The sequence below is a fragment of the Sebastes fasciatus genome, chromosome 20 (assembly GCF_043250625.1).
Source record: "Sebastes fasciatus isolate fSebFas1 chromosome 20, fSebFas1.pri, whole genome shotgun sequence".
Classification (NCBI taxonomy): domain Eukaryota; kingdom Metazoa; phylum Chordata; class Actinopteri; order Perciformes; family Sebastidae; genus Sebastes; species Sebastes fasciatus.
In genome coordinates, this window is record NC_133814.1 from 8780016 (window position 1) to 8796891 (window position 16876).

Sequence of the window (16876 nt, forward strand, 5' to 3'; positions counted from 1 at the left end):
GACCTGTTTGGACATTTCTGTGAAATTGACATATGAATTCTTGAGTTATGGCCAAAAACGTGTTTGGTGAGGTCGCAGTGACCTCTGACCACCAAAATCTAAATAGTTCATCCTCGAGTCCGAGTGAAGAAATTCCCTCCAGGCGTTCCTGAGGTATCGTGTTCACGAGAATGGGACGGACGGACGGACGGACAACTTGAAAACATAACGCTGAGAGGCATGAAAATAATTATATTTTAAGTACGGTCAAAGTGTCGAGGGAATAAAGCGCAACACTCTAATGCAGTTATGGAAAATAAGTTGCTCCACAGAAGTAAACCTCTTCATGGCTTGTTGATTTCCTAAAGTGTGTTACAAAATCTTTATTTACTGCTCATGTGCCATTTATTCATGGATATGAGGTGAGTGTTACTACAAAAAGATGGCAAATGTATAGGCAAAGGTGAACATTGTTAAAAAAGGAGCATCTTTTTATGTCTTTCAGCTTCAAACATCAAAGCTCACCGTTCAGCAGCCGACTCAACTCAAGCCCCAGATGTCAGACCCTCCTGATGAACTACTCCCATTCCATATGTTCTTCCCACCAACACCTGCGATAACAACTGCTAAGGCACGGCTGCAAGATGTGGATCTGACCCAGACTATGATGGAGGTGGGTCAGGACTAGTTTTTTATAATTATAACAAATCAGCAGAACAACAAACGGGAGTCATCTCCATGGGTTTGCACCCTTCTGTACAGTGTGTGTGTGTGTGTGTGTGTGTGTGTGTGTGTGTGTGTGTGTGTGAGTGTGAGTGTGTGTGTGTGTGTGTGTGTGTGTGTGTGTGTGTGTGTGTGTGTGTGTGTGTGTGTGTGTGTGAGTGAGTGAGTGTGTGATCTCTCACCCTGGATGATGGCCAGGAGGATAACAATGACAAAGAAGAAGAAGGTAATGTCAAAGATGATGCGATAGATCTCGTACTCGTCACCTGCCGGGTCCTCAATCTGGTCACCGATCCCTCCTCCTGCTCTCACACCGACATACATGTGGAACATATAGCACTGGGAGAGAGAGGGGCGAGAGACACACAAGAAGAGGGGGGGATTTAACGTGCTGGATTTGAAATGTGAATTTATAGCAGCTTCACTGAATGTGAAATGTGCAAACCTTTTTTGTTATTTTGCACTAAATTACAGTAATATTTAAAAAATTGCAGGTCAGGGGGACAAAGAAATGTGACCGTTTAAAGAGCTCATTGATAATTATGTATTTAGTTTCAGTAAAAGAAAAAAACTCTTTGTCTGTGCAGTTAGCCGTTTAATAATCCAGTTTATTACTTTGGAGAAGCTCATGGTGTCAAAAGGCCAAAAATAATAAATCACTCCTAAATGTACCTGAACCAAAATGGTCTGAATGGGATGTTTGAGTCATATGGTCTATGTCCTAGTACATTCAACATTAGAGCTGTCAATGGATTCAAATATTTAATCGCCATTAATCACATGATTGTCCATAGTTAAAGCAGCAGTGGGTAGAATTGGCGCAAATATGATTAAAAAAAGTTATGTTTATAAAACGGTCGCTACATCAGACAGTAGTACATGAGGCAGGTAATCTGAAAAAAAAAATCATGTGCCTTTGTGTCCTCCTGTCTTCGTAATGGCATCTGCAAGATTTCACAGACCGGAGGAAAACAACCAATCAGAGCCGAGCTGGAGCCGTGCTGTCTCTGAGCAGCTGTCAATCACTCGCAAACTCCGATCAAACGGTAGAAATAGGCATTACAGTAACAGAATATTGATTCATATTTGATCAGCGCTGCCTAGTTTGACCTTTTGGTCGCAGTTCACGAGTGATTGACAGCTTCCTCCATTGAATGAACAGCCAATAGGAACCCTCTCTCTCTGAAATGACCTGTGATTGGCCAATGTCTCCCGTCACGGGCTACATTTTTCTAAAGTCTGAAAACAGAGCCATGAGGAATTGCAGAAATCTAGTTTTCTCTCAGAACACTTGAATTACAATATGCTGTGTACAATATGTTATTATGGAATTTTTGCCTAATGATGCAAATGTATATAATTATTTTTGTAATTCAATTAACAACACAAAACAATGACAAATATTATGCAGAAACCCTCACAGGTACTGCATTTAGCATAAAAAATATGCTCAAATCATAACATGGCAAACTGCAGCCCAACAGGCAACAACAGCTGTCAGTGTGTCAGTGTGCTGACTTGACTATGACTTGCCCCAAACTGCATGTGATTATCATAAAGTGGGCATATCTGTAAAGGGGAGACTCGTGGGTACCCATAGAATTAATTTTCATTCACACATCTGGAGTTTAGAGGTCTAATCTTGAGGTTATTCATGGACGTGGTTGGTACCAACAGATTTCTTAGGTTTTCTAGTTTAATATGATTCCAGTATCTTCACTCTAACTGAGCCCGCTACAACCTAAAAATTACACAAGTTACATTAACCAAATTAGTGGCGTTAAAACTAATTTGCGTTAACGTGTTATAATCGTGTTAACTTTGACAGCTCTTTCAACATTCAAATTTAAAAATGCTTCTGATCTGTGTGCTTTTCCACAAAGAACATTCGTAGTATGACCAGTACAAGAAGAAATCTAAGGTATAAGAAAGAGAATGATGAGTGAGTGTTAATGAGAAACCTCTGGAAAGAGAGAGAAAGACTTACAAGGTTAAACAGACATACTGTGTGTATATAAAGAGAACAAGATGCAGAGAAGAACTGAGCAAAAGGAGAGAGAGAGGGACAGAGAAAAAGAAAAATGAAGGCTAAGTGAGGAACGAGAAAAGAAGAGATCAGCTCAAATCATCTCACAGCAGTGTTATTGTGAGGGATTTATTCACATTAAGGGAGGAGAGGAAAGAGCAAAAAGCTGCCGGGGGCAGTGGCCCTTCATCAGTCCATCCCTCCATCCCACTAAGCCCCTGTCACCTTCCTGTACACCAGTTAGAGCTGCCACCCGAGGCCCCTTAATAGGAAACAGAAGAGCTTTATGGAATGCTATGGGTGACTGACTATAGGGGATTAGAGTGTGTGTACTGAAATTTCCGGGTGACAGAGGGCCCCCCTCCCACCCCCAGAAAACACACACCATAGAGCCCTTATATAGTATTTCTCTCAGATGGCTCGGTAGCAGGAAACAGCCTCATCACAGCAGTCAGTCACTCTGTCTCTACCTGTTTCCTCCCTACATCACCAACAAGATGTTCCTACATATTTGACTTATATGACACATGTTTACGCTTCCTACCTGATTATACCTGTTTGGCTAAAGGCTGGCCCACAATGGAAGATTTTTCAGATCTTAACAGATGTTGTAAATGTGAGAGACGCCACACATAACGACATGTTCTGTTAAATTTAACAGTTTTGTTCCTATAGTGTGTGGAGAGCAACGATTTGGCCAAAACAGCACAGCACACACTAACAGATTCATTCATGAACAACAAGAGTTCAGACTTAAAAAAACAATGGAAATCTCACAGAATCTCTCGCTATCAAACGTGACTTTAGTGTGAACAAACAAGGTGAATGACGGGCAGGAAGAATTAGCGATGTTAGTTTTTGCACTTTGTTCTGAAAATTTACAAAGGATGGATGGATGAAGTCACGGAGACACGTGAAATAAACACTTGTGTTGTTGCCACTAATCAACAAGTTGGTCCTCCATTTCTGAGCTCCATCGTACTTTATGCTTCACGTTTAGCATTAGCTCATGCATTAGCCGCGGTTGTCCTTCCTTCTTCAGTCAGATGGTTCTTAATTGGCTATCGTTCTTTCCCACGTGACTGCGTCATCGGCTGTCCTCGGGATTCCCCACACAACAACATGATAACCGATCGTAAATATTGAACATATTTAATATTTACGATTTGAAATCGGTGCTGCCAGGATGGACTTCCGTGCCCGAACAGGGGACGTAAAAAAACACTCTTTAGAACCATCAAAAAAATCGTCGGAAGGGGGGGAAACGGGCCGAAAATTGTCTTGATTCTCGTGTAGTGTGTACTTGGCATTAAAGACACACACCTTTGTGTAAATGTAGTTATACCACCAAAACTTTAAATGCATAATAAAACCTGCTATCACGTGAGATTAGTGGGTTTGAAAGATAACTAAATGTTTCTAGAGCTGCAACAGTAAATCACTATATAAACTCATCTAGAATGTCAATAAAATAAACAATATTCCTGAAGCTGATAAAGAATGAAGAACAGAGACATCAGTCAGTATCAGTCCGTCCTCCTGTCCTCTGCTGATGTGATTCACTGCTGCAGGTACCGCTGGTAGAGAGAGGAGGGGCTGCTTTGACTCAGCCAGAAGAATTCAAACATTTTAAGATACGTGGCAAACTAAGCTAAACAGTTCGACTACATATGGACTGCTTTTGTTTTAGCTTGTTTGTAACAATTCACTATTAGCCGAGCTAACGCGCTGTGCTGTCAGCCCGGACACAGATAGCAGAGGAGATGCATGCTGCAAATTACACCAAAACGTTCAAAAGTACCGATAAAAGAACCAATAACGTCAGAGCTTATTAATACTCTTAATACTGTAGCATCGATATCCGTTTAATACCAGGTTTCGGTACCCATCCCTACTGTTACTGTACATAAAGAGCCTTTAATTGAGCTTGCATCATGATAAACAGCCCAGGTTGGTAACCTAAAAATCCATCTTTCTGATCCTATTCCTAAAAAGCTAACAGATGCCTGGAAAAGAAACTGACAAAAAAAGAGAGCATGTAATCTTACAGCAGCTCAGCTGAACCGCATACAGAGCCCGAGGGTGAACACTGTCAGACTAAAAAGCTCGGACCCATGACTTTCTGTCCATAAATGGAGCTGGACCCTCTTGACAGACAGACTCCTCGGGATACTTCCTACTTTCAATGAGACAGGCTTTACTGACATTAGCAGCCGGAACAGCAGTGAGCCGCTGATGAGAGAGCGAGTCGAAACCGTGCATACATAACATTTAACAACCATGCAGATGACCAAAATGAGAGATTTTAACAAAAGTAATGTGCAGATTTTTACTTTCAGAATATTTGCTTGTAAAGTCACCGGGAATGACTGATGATGATGATCCACATCAGTGCTTTCTATCCAACACTACTGGCTGTCACCCGTTGCCTAGCAGGGTCCATACATCCTAAGTGCTACTTGCTGAAACGCAGCATACACCAACCCACTCTTCATCCATAAATTATCCATTTCAAGCTCATTTATTAAACATTAGTTAACCTCTTAGACTCCCATAGCACGCCGGCGTCCTTGGCTGACATTTCACTAGAGTAAAGATACTGGTATCACATGAAACTAGATGACCTAAGGTGTCCATTGGTACCAACCATGCCATCCAATGAGCCCAACTGTATTCATGTGTGATGATGTTAGTCCCCATAGTAGCCTTTTCATTGTATCGAGACCATTTTTTTTTTTTAAAACTTGACCTCACTGTATAAAATGACCTGTGGTGACCTCTAGGATAATCACAAGCTCATGAAACTTTACAGCCACAAACTACAGATCTAGAGCATTCAGAGAATGGATGTCTTTCCCAGCTAGATTGACAATAAGGGGGTTTCTGAGAACAGAAGTGGTCGCCATCCAATTGCCGCAAAATGCAGTTCTTGCAAGTTTTTTGATCCCAAATCACAGCATGGCTTTTTCTATGGCGTTTCTCAAGGTCTTGGTGTCTTAATGTGATATTTTGGAGGGAGTTTTGATCATTTTTATCAATTCTCCAGTAGGAAAAAAATGTTAATTTTAGCACAAAATCTGTGTAACAAATGGTATCAACCCAAAAACTGCTGCAACAATTTATGAAATATATTAGAGCATAGTGATGGCCATCATATACTTCCATCATAATGTCCTAAGCCTTTATACACTCTAACCTTCCACATTTGAATAACAGCCTAACCAAAACACAATGTTTATTACAGATTTATGAGTGTTGAGCTGCATCTCAAATTAATCTTCAGCTTCACTAGTTTTCAGATGATGTACACCACTTCTATGTGACATCTACTGTTGACCTGCTATCTCCTCCTAAAGACCCCCTGTACCCCCCTAAGAAAAGACTAAATGTGTCATGTCATATCAGGTATTTGTTCCAGTCAAATGTATTTTTCTCTTCTAGGAAAGCACAATACATTTAGAATGTGTCCGACTGCACTACACCTCTCGTACTCACTGTCAACATGTCGTCGCACTTCATGTCCGGCAGTTCTCCGTCTTCACTCTTGTTGTAGAACTTCCTGAAGAAGTTGAAGGCCACTACTGTGTAGAGGTACACCACCACTGCTAACAGGCCGACGGTTAACACCAGCTGGAGGACAGGAGAGAAACACAAGGACATTGTTAACTCCAGTGGGAAAATATCAGTCAGCATTTTTTTGCATACTTTAAAGAAAATGTGAGATGGTCTGTAAAACACTATGAAATGTGTATAGTGGTTGTATTTATCTAGCAGCATGGTGGCTGTAACAAGCATCACTTTTCCTTCCTTGGTGAAGTTTGGACGACAGAGAATGCTTCAATGAACCTAAATAAGACCCAACAGGGTGAGTAAATTGACCAACTTCACATGTCAGCTGCAAATACTTTACATATTTGATTTGGTTCATTTTACAAATAAATTGTAACACTGTATATTAAGGTCCTTGTAATAAGCATTAGTTAATAGGTAATAAGGCCCTTATAAGATGCTTATTAACATTATTATGTGTTAAGACTATAAAAGTGTTAATAATAGCATCATAAACACGTTTATTGTTAGATTACAAGACATTTATAAGCACTTATAAGAGTTATAGACTGCTAAAGAACGTTAATAAAAGCCTAATGAGTTTCCTATAATTGTTTATAATGGCATTACAAACATATTTACTGAGTTTAACTAACTTACCCGTTGTCATTGTAAAACCTTTTTTTTGTTTCTTTATTAATATTAATACATACTTTATTATGCATTTATTAACAGTTAACTATGTACTTATTAACAGTTAACTATATACTTATTAACAGTTAACTTTGCTTTTTGACGCTACCGGATCTAAAGCAAGAACAATGCCTTATTAAGGTTAATAAATCCTTTATTATGCACTTATTAATAGTTAACTGTGCTTTTGCAGCTAATGGAAACAAGGGTATATATAATCTAACAATAAACCTGTTTATGATATTATTATTAACACTTATATAGTCTTATTAACACATACAGTAGTATGTGGTACTATAGCGGAGTATGTAGTCGTTTACCTGTTTGCCATTGTGTGTGACTGAGGACAGGATGGTACGGAGTGTCTTGAAGCCCATGGCGATGTCGAGCAGATGGGCAGCAAAGAAGAAGTTGTTGTAGTGTCCCAGGATGGACATGGTCATATACCAGGCCAGATACAGGAAGGACTGCAGGGAGCGAGGGAGGGAGAGGTTAGTCAAGGTCGTGACGATTACAGATACATATGGACAACTGTGGATATCACTGTTCAATTTGTGGCTTCATTTGCAGGTTAGTGTATCAGTTCATGAAAATGTGATATGAAGTGACTGTTAATGATCCCAGAATTAGACATTAACTGGACCAAAACAGTGAAGACAGAAAAGCAGGAAGTAAGCCCTGCACTGAAGACATTTGGTTTTTACATATATTATTGATATGTTTCTTAAAATGTTTGTTCTTGAAGACATTATTTGTGTAAGTTTGAAATAATTACATAATCTTTTAGGTACACATCATTTTTAATCATAATTGTACATCGTTTTTATGTACTACAGAAGACGTTTCAAGATTTGGGGATTTTAGTTTCACTATTTGTTGCTGTCCGTGCCCAGGTAATAAATACATTTACTAAATATTCCCACATCTGCTAGAAACCACTTCAGATAAGTCACTGTGTGTGTGTATATAAATATAGTTTAATGTAGTAATAATGTAGTTTATTTGAATCAGAAAATGTCTTTAAAGATAGCAAATTAAGCCACAGTTTTACATTTTATTATCATCCATAAACAGTATGTTATTTATTTAATTTTTTATTAATTAACAAATTAAATTTCATTAATATATATATATATATATATTCATTAATTTATATATAATTACTGTGGACATCATGATAATATTTAAATTCTTAAGTTTAGAAATCATTAAATATCTTTAAAGATAGCAAATTAAGCCACAGTTTTACATTTTTATCATCCATAAACAGTATGTTATTTATTTTAATTTGTATTAATGAACAACTTGAATTACTGTGGACATCATGATAATATCTAAATTTGTACATTTAAAAATAAGAAAAAATGTTTTTGGAAAACCCTGTTATATGCGAACAGGTGAGTCAGGAGTTCCACATGATGGAGCCAGACGTGCACGGCTGTGCCTCTACAGTACATACTCACATTGTCTGTGAATACAACCCCCAGCTTCCAGATCTGGTACTTGACATCAATGGAGTTCAGCCTGATGACAGAGGGAGAAGAGGCTCACAGAGGGGCGATCATGTGTGACACCATATGACCAGAAGCTGAGCCTCTTAAGGAGACCTTCCTCTCAGGGTGAATAAACGCTGATACCATCAATTCCCATTTCAAGTGAGTACAGGTCAACCAGTGTTGGGGATTATTCATACCAATCAAAGAAAAACAGAGTAGAGCGCCCTCTTCATATTATATAACAGGTCGGTAACGCTGCTTTATATAACATAAAGCAGGGGATGCTTTAGGGCGTGGCTACCTTGTGATTGACAGGTGGCTACCACGGAGTTGTCCGTGTTTTTCTCGTAGAATTTTAATTCTGTCACAGTGTGTTTTCAGTTCATGAAAGTTAATTATAACGTTTTTGGTCATCTAAAAAACACTTATTCAGCGTTGGGTTGTACTTAGCTCCACCCTCTCGTGTCACTTCTGGTTTCAACTCGAGGCTTCAAAACCATAGTGTCACAAACTAATAGGCGACTACTTCCACTTCTTATATACAGTCTATGGCTTTGACTGGAGTCTGTCCTGATCAGTATACGATGCCCATCATCAAGCCCACCATGAAATGATCCAAAAGTTGTCCATTTCAATACTCATCTTCCATGTTTTTTATGCCTTCATAGGAGCACTCCCTAGATTAAACTGGTAGTTTAATGCATGCAGATGCAAAATACGGCAATACAGCTTTCATGTGTATAGAAAATAAAAAATGATTAAAATGAATGGAATCACGGTGTTAATCGGGTTATTGGTTAATTGGCTAATTAATTAAAATCAAGCTCTTCAGTGTGCAGGAAAAGTATTAATACATATTCATCTCCACAGACACACTGAATACTCACACAGCAGCCAGTGAGCTGTCTCTCCTGGGCTTTCTCTTCTTGTGAGAGTCGCTGAAGTCCAGAGCAGCCTTGTCCATTCCCAACAGCTCGCTGATGCGGTCATGGCCGTAGAACTCTCCGTATTTATCCATCACCTGAGGAAGAGGCAGGACTTCTTGAAGAAACACTTTCGATAATATTGTAATAGTGGTACGAGTTCGTTTTTTTTATTTGTCCAGTGCTTTAAGAGCTGGTTTACAGGCTACAGCCTCGTCTAGCATACTGCAAAATACATCGCTTTAACGGTTTCATACTACTGAGGAACGCAGTATACAGTATACAGTACTGCATTCGTCAGTACTATGAAGGAGGCGGTTTCGAATACAGCCATAGTCAAGTCAGCACACGGGCACACTGACAGCTGTTGTTGCCTGTTGGGCTGCAGTTTGTCATGTTATGATTTGAGCATATTTTTTATGTTAAATGCAGTACCTGTGAGGGTTTCTGGACAATATCTGTCATTGTTTTGTGTTGTTTATTGATTTTTAATAGTAAATATACACCATGTTGATAAGAGTATTAAATAATAGACAAATCTCCCTTTAAGGTACATTTTGAACAGATAAAAATGTGCGATTAATCGCGATTAACTATTTAATACGATTGACAGCCCTATATATAACATGTCTGACATAACTGTACAGACAGAGATAAGAGAGATGGAGCGAGAGAGACTGTGTGTGTGTGTTTGTGAGAGAGAGAGGGGAGTTAGAGTATGTCTGTCAGAGAGAAAGCTAAAAGTGGCACACAGCTCCCTTTTGTCAAGATAAACTTATGTTCCATGTGATCATGTAGTGATGTAGTGTCTGATGTGCAATTATTTTGTGATCTTGTATTTTACTGATCGGAGAGAAGAAAGTTTCTCCACATGGGTGTGATGCAACCTGCTGTTAATACTGGTCCAGATCTTATGACTTCTATTAGTCTAAACTCAACCTAAATGAATATAATATAAATCTAAAACACATCTCTCCCCGTAACCTGATTTGAATTCGTAGTAGCTAAGCCATAAGTCGTCCCAGCACCACAACTAAAAGATGACTTGACGAATCTCCACTTTCAAAATTCACTTGGACCTGGAGGAAATTGTCTGGGGCCGTATTCACAAAACATCCTAAGACTTAAAGTAGCTCAGAAATGGAGGAGAATCTGTCAGTCCTAACTTAAGGACTCCTCTTGCTAAAAGTAGCTCCTAAATCTGAGAAAAGTTGTCCAAAGTCACCAAGGGGGCCAGTGTACTCCTTCAGAGCTGCTTGTCACACACAGCTTTCTGACGTCAGAGGGACGTTTACACTGTGATTGGTCAGCTGTGTGGATGTGAGGACGCGCTCTCTTTTTTTTTCATTCTTGATGACTATTTCTGTCACTGGAGGAAGACTCCTGGTGGTACTGTAAGGTAAGATCATCTGTGAATATGGCCCCAGGTCTACAAAAAACAGTGACACCTACCTTCCTTTTCACAAACTTATCCCAGTAGTTGTTGGGGAAAGATCTGAAAATCACAGGACACACATAAAGGTGTATTATTATAAAAATGTAAATGTAAAGAAACTGCAACAAAAATCACAAGATAAAACCCCCATCTCATGTTCTTCCTGCTTCTTCACACCATCTCACGGTTCTTGCTGCTTGTCTTTTCAAGGGATTTTGTAGCATATACTGTATAGTGCAAACTACATGTATACACACTCTCATAATAGACTGTATATAAAGATGGACGACATGACAGCTCCCAAAAGTGAAGCCAAAACATCTGGACCGCCCCCTGGTGGCTGGCTGCAGTATAGGCCATAAACGCCTAGTGAATGGGACAAAATAAGATGGGTCAAATAATAATAGTATGAAGTATGTACTGTATACTGTATACTGCGTTCGTCAGTAGTATGTAGTAGGCGGTTTCGAATAAAGACTTTGGCTCCAAATGATATCAAAAACTCAGGATAGCAGCTCCCGTATCCAGGATATTTTGGCTTCCCTTCTCTACAGTGGAAAGAGGTGGAGACCCGTCGTTCATCTTTATATACAGTCTATGACTTTCATACACACATACACACAGGGCCTACTCACTGTGTGTTGATTACCAGTCTGTCCCACTGTCCTTTGATGTCGTCCTCAGATGGCTGTTCTGTGATGTAAAGGCCATCAAATTCCAGCTTCCTCGCCACCTCCTTTTCACGCTTAAAGATCACCAGAGGCACCTACACACACACACACACACACACACACACACACACACACACACACACACACACACACACTAATTATTTGATTTCAGACAATTATAGTCCTTGGAATTGAAATATTTGAAAATATCTCAGAAAAACATTAAATGGTGTACTGTAAGAACAAATGATGTGTTAGGATTGAACTGTTATAGCTTTTAATGACAAATACCGCATACAGATTTCAAATTTTTTAAAATTATTTCTGCTTATTAATAGTCAGTATCTTGCCTTGAGACAGTAGTATCCAATGATGCAGAAGAAGGAGATGACAGTGTGCAGGACAGCCAGGATCCGTAACATGGGCTCCATGTATCCACTGCTCTCCTCCAGGACAAAACGCACCGTGACGGGCTTCAGGGGCTCCCCAGTCTCATCCACCACCTCCTCCTTCGTCGTCTCCATTGCTTCTCCTCCTCCCAGCGGATCCCAAATGACGCTGGTGTCCGGTTGGCTGCTGGCGTACACCACTTCCCTTTCCTCAACCACAGACGAGGATGTAGAAACCTGGTAAGGACGAGTTATTAGTCGTTTAAATGTGGAAATCGAGCTGTAAGAATCATGACAGTAAACACACGTCATTACCCTGATGATGTAGCACATAACAAAATCATGGGTGGCGTTATAAAACATGTGCAATCCTATACTCAAGCCTCACAATAAAATATACCAACTTTGTAAAGCTTAGCATGTTAAATGTTTTTCAGAGAAGGGTTCATTCCCCAAATCCTTATAACATACATGGAGTATATGTGAAGTGATGCAAAGTGACACAGTTACAATGTGACCAACCCCTACTATTTTTGGAGGCAGCTGACATATTATCATGGACGGCGTGTCAGTTTCCGCTCATTACATGCATACAGACTCAAAATAAACTTCCAACGTAGGTTTATTTACTGTAAAGGTTTACTTACGCAACAAAACTACTTAGTTATGTTTAGGAAAGGATCGTGGTTTGGGTTAAAATAAGTGTTTGTTAGTAAAATAATCATGTTTGTTATATAACTGGTGTTAGTTAAGTACGTAAGTTACAAAATCAATCAATCAATGATGTCAAATCAATCTTGACTTGGTTTCACACAGGACACGGACAGCGGCCTCGTGGGTGAAAGTCCGTGTTTGTCCATCTCTTACCTGATAACAACATCCCTATATACCATTATCCACTACCAGTATCTAATATATACCATTTACCTTATAGAAGAGGAGGATGAAATTGATTGCAAAGGCAACAAACAGCGCCAGCATCCTCATGTTGTAGAAGTTCCTGGCAAAGTAGTTCTGCAGGGGAGACAGAAAGAAGAGCTATTTACTGTATGTGTTGTCTGGAGGTTCCAGACTGAGCACTTCATGTTGGGCTTCCACCCAAACTCCTGAATCAATCAGCTGCTGCAACTGCATGTGAGTATTGTCTGTCAACAATAAGTGGTGGGCAACAAAATCCACAGTCCTCATTCTGTGTAAAAAGGACTTATTATGTGAGTTAATTATGTGGGTATCTTCCAAAGTTACAGCCTTCTCTGTTTGACATTTCCCACTTAGCGTTCCCGTGCTGAGCTACAGTGGAGGGATGGTGAGACAAAGAGGCAATTTGGTCCTTAAAAAGCTGTAAAATCTGTCTAACTCAGACGGCTAATCCTCATATTAGTTTCAGCTGAACTCCAAAATGCATTTTCTTTTACACAGAACGGGGACAGTGGAATTTGTTCCCCATCAAATTGAAATCTCAGAACAAGTGCAAATAATTAATGCGAATAAATCGCAGCCGTGTCCAGATGGTAACCCACAAATTGCGAAAAATTTGCAAAAACACTCGCCAGACTCACTGCCCAACGACCCGTCCTAACCTTAACCATTCAAGGTCAAAGCTGAACCTTAACTATCTCACGCAATGGGCTACCTCGGGGTCTGAGAAGTCTGATTGTATAGAAATCTGAAAATGAGCCTACTTCACACTTGATTTATTACCTCAGTAAACATTGTAAACATGAGTTTATGGTCTCAATCGCTAGTTTCAAGTCTTCTTCAATACAGCATGATGTTCATTTAGTAAATTATGGTCCCATTTAGAGTCAGATAGACCATAAAGTAGGGGATGCTTTAGGGCGTGGCTTCCTTGTGATTGACAGGTCGCTACCCTAGTCTCCTCAAAATGTCTTATTCAGCATTCAGTTGTACTTAGCTCCTCTAGTGTCACTTCTGGTTGCAAAAATCCAAGATGGCTACGTCAAAAACCAAGATGGCGATGGCCAAAATGCCGAACTCGAGGCTTCAAAACAGCAGTCCACAAACCAATGGATGATCTTGCGAGAGTTTCGCAAATTGTGGGGTACCATCTAGACACGACCATAAATCGCACTTGATTTAAAATTCGAACTGATCTCTATGAGCCCATACACACCCAATCCAAAACAATGACTTTTGCTCACGCGATCAATAGATTTTCTCTGACGTCATTATCCTAATGATATAATAATAATAATCAACTGACCCATTTGGTCATGCAAACTGTCCACACTACTACTGTCCATAGCAACCAGCAGTTGCTGAAACTATGTGAATGTGTTTACAGTTGTAATGGAGAATACAGAGTTGACAGAGAGCGTTGAAACAAAAGGACAGAAAGGTTCCCTGTACCAGTAGTTTCCTCTGGTAGGCGATGATCTTCTTCAGGAAGGCAGACTCATGCAGATCCGGTTCATCAGACTTTGAGGTGTGATGCCTTCTCACTTTTGGCTTCATCTTCTCAGTCTTCTGTTGTTTCTCTTGTTTCTCTTGTTTCTCTATATGTCCACCCCTGAAATCACAAAACAAGTCACACTTGACACACACCTAACAATACAATACTGCTTCACTGTGGCTTCATTTGGAGGGCTAAGTGAATGGACAGGCCAAGTAATGATTTTAAAAATAATGGTCTATAAACCATAATTTGAAAATATGTGTTCATTTTATATGTCACTACATTTTTAACTCAACGTATCCCATTGATTGCCATGTTTCCTTTGAATAGATAAGATCGTGGACAGATTAATGACCTGAGGCCTGTACTACGAAGTGAGTTCAACATACTCAGGGTATCTTCTCGTTATCTGGCTTCACTAACCGTAACAAATGTGATCCCGCTAAGACTAAATCCTACAGCGGTGGTTATCAACTCGGTAAATCAACCCAGGGTTTCTCAATCTGGATATGAGCGCGTTCACATGAAAGGGGCGGTGTTTGCTGCATATGACCAATCACAATCATGGACAAGTGTACTGACAGCAGAGCGGCACATTTTACAAAGGAAGAGCAAACTATGATATTAGACAAATACGAAGAAGTTAAACACTTAATCCAGACTAAAAGTAACACGGTTGGAAGCTGCCAAATGCAGGAAGGACAGCTGGCAAAAGAAAACAAATGCCGATGTGTGAATGCGTAAATTAAAAGACTTATTCATTTAACGGAATACTCAAAAGTCAGATATAGTCGTCTAGATGGGGCAGCGATATATAAATAGCTTTCAAAATAGAATGGGTGGATAGATTATACATTATTACGCCCTTTGGTAATGATGTGGCATGTATGACTATTTCAGCCTTCTTTCAGCTGCGTCCCCGTCTCCGGCGGTGTGGAACAGGCTTTAGAGGAAGTAAAAAAATACATATAAAAACATAATTCAAAGCGGTAAGCACCGACAGCATACAGCCAGCTGTCATTCCTGCATTTGTCAGTTTAAACTGTGTTGCTTTTAGCCTGGATTATGACTGTAACTTCTTCGTATTTGTGAAATATTATCATACGATCCACACACCGAGCTCCGATTGGTCGGTAGGCGGTGCTTTTATTGGAGTTGATCCGGAGCAGGTTAGGTGTTCAGCATCAGTTACCATGGCGATCTACCCCGGTAAGAAGTGGACCACCGTCGTAGGGACTGAAAACCCTGAAGAGTTAACCCTGAAGTTACCTCGCTAACCCCAAATCCTGCTTCGTAGTACAGGCCTACAGGTTAGAGGTCCCTGGGCCAGAGCCTGTGTTTGACATTACTTCTAACTGTTGGGAAGTCACAAACAAGACACAAAATGACCACAAAGAAATGCAAAACGACCACGAAGAGATTACATAACACAAATGTGTACATACTCTGATGTTTTCTCAGGTTCACATTCTGTCTCTGCTGTTGCTTCCTTCTCCTCTGAGGAAGAGCTCGTGGACTGAAACAGAAAATACAATCAGACAAACAAGCCAATTTGTGAATGAATATACGTATATTTTAGCCATGTTAGCTGCATGACTTTAAGGCCCTGAAAACCTATTTAGGTCTATTGTGGGTCTCAGCGGGTTAAGGGTTTAATGGGGATGGTTGGTGAGAATAACTTAAGACTCACCTGATGCCTCCGTCTGAGCTCAGGTGGGGGTGCTGTGGGTGGGGTCGGGGGGGTCGGGGATGGAACCGGGGAGTTGAGCAGTTCGGTCAGGCTGGCGTTGGGGTTGTGCGGGGTGATCTTGTACTGGCCCCCCTCTCGTCTCAAGTCTAGGCCAAAAATGTCTGACAGCAGCTCGGTCCCCTCGGTGTTGACCGCCAGGTCAGCCAGGTCCTCTTTAGCGCGGTCGGAGGGTCTCTTCTCTCTGTCCTCCCCTTCACCCCTCACCTCATCCTGGGTGGGGTCGGGCATGTTGGCCAGCAGCTCTGACACCTGGGGTGGAAGGCAGTTTGTGTATTTAGGAACAGCTCTTAACTGTATTTACTTTTAATAACCTGTGAATACTTCTAATTCTTTTTAGTAACCTTTATGGTCTTGGCTCCCTCCACCAGATTGCCTCCCATGAAGGTGTTGTAGAAGATTCGGCAAAATCCTCGGGCCACGCTGAACGCCACGTGGAGGAGGCCCAGCAACACCGACCAGTAGAAGGACACCAGGGTGGTCACCATGTCCTTCACTGTCATGTTCTTTATCTTCTTCACCTGCTTCTTCAAACTCTTCATGGACAGTACCTGGAAAGAGAGGGACTTCAGTGGGACTTTACTGCTTACTGTTGAAGAATAACAAGGACTGTTCAATGCCCGACATTCATACGTTGTCATGTGTCATTGGCAAACAGCATCAACAGTCATGTTTCCTTAAAGGTCGACTCCATCTGCGTTCTTTTCCGGGTTTTTCAAATGGGAACGCAGACTCAGATGTTTGAAAAAAGCAGTGGCGTAGGTTACCAAAGTACGCTAATTTTGGAAATAACTGAAAGGGTTAGTTTTGATTTTTTGAAGTGGGATAC

General features: G+C 40.5%; 1 protein-coding gene and 1 long non-coding RNA gene across 19 annotated transcripts in view; one reads left to right on the forward strand and one right to left on the reverse strand.

The window, feature by feature from the left end:
• ryr2a (ryanodine receptor 2a (cardiac)) overlaps positions 1-16876 on the reverse strand; it is a 170245-nt gene that overhangs the window by 7531 nt on the left and 145838 nt on the right. For all 16 annotated transcript variants that reach the window (XM_074620549.1, XM_074620550.1, XM_074620545.1 and 13 more), the window contains 13 exons: positions 16392-16598; positions 15991-16299; positions 15746-15816; positions 14255-14414; positions 12812-12898; positions 11846-12121; positions 11460-11590; positions 10842-10884; positions 9354-9487; positions 8434-8494; positions 7291-7437; positions 6224-6358; positions 885-1041 (listed from right to left, as the gene is read on the reverse strand). In XM_074620549.1, the coding sequence (XP_074476650.1) occupies positions 885-1041; positions 6224-6358; positions 7291-7437; positions 8434-8494; positions 9354-9487; positions 10842-10884; positions 11460-11590; positions 11846-12121; positions 12812-12898; positions 14255-14414; positions 15746-15816; positions 15991-16299; positions 16392-16598 (1918 nt within the window). The remainder of the gene's footprint in view (positions 1-884; positions 1042-6223; positions 6359-7290; positions 7438-8433; positions 8495-9353; positions 9488-10841; positions 10885-11459; positions 11591-11845; positions 12122-12811; positions 12899-14254; positions 14415-15745; positions 15817-15990; positions 16300-16391; positions 16599-16876) is intronic.
• Positions 52-9476, forward strand: LOC141758821 (uncharacterized). Of its 3 annotated transcripts, XR_012591952.1 has the most exons (6): positions 52-652; positions 6546-6593; positions 7321-7461; positions 7807-7863; positions 8458-8625; positions 9337-9476. It is a non-coding gene; the product is annotated as an uncharacterized LOC141758821 (long non-coding RNA). The 3 variants fall into 3 exon arrangements; XR_012591951.1 differs by lacking the exon at positions 7807-7863; XR_012591953.1 differs by lacking the exons at positions 52-652; positions 7807-7863 and adding an exon at positions 6313-6445.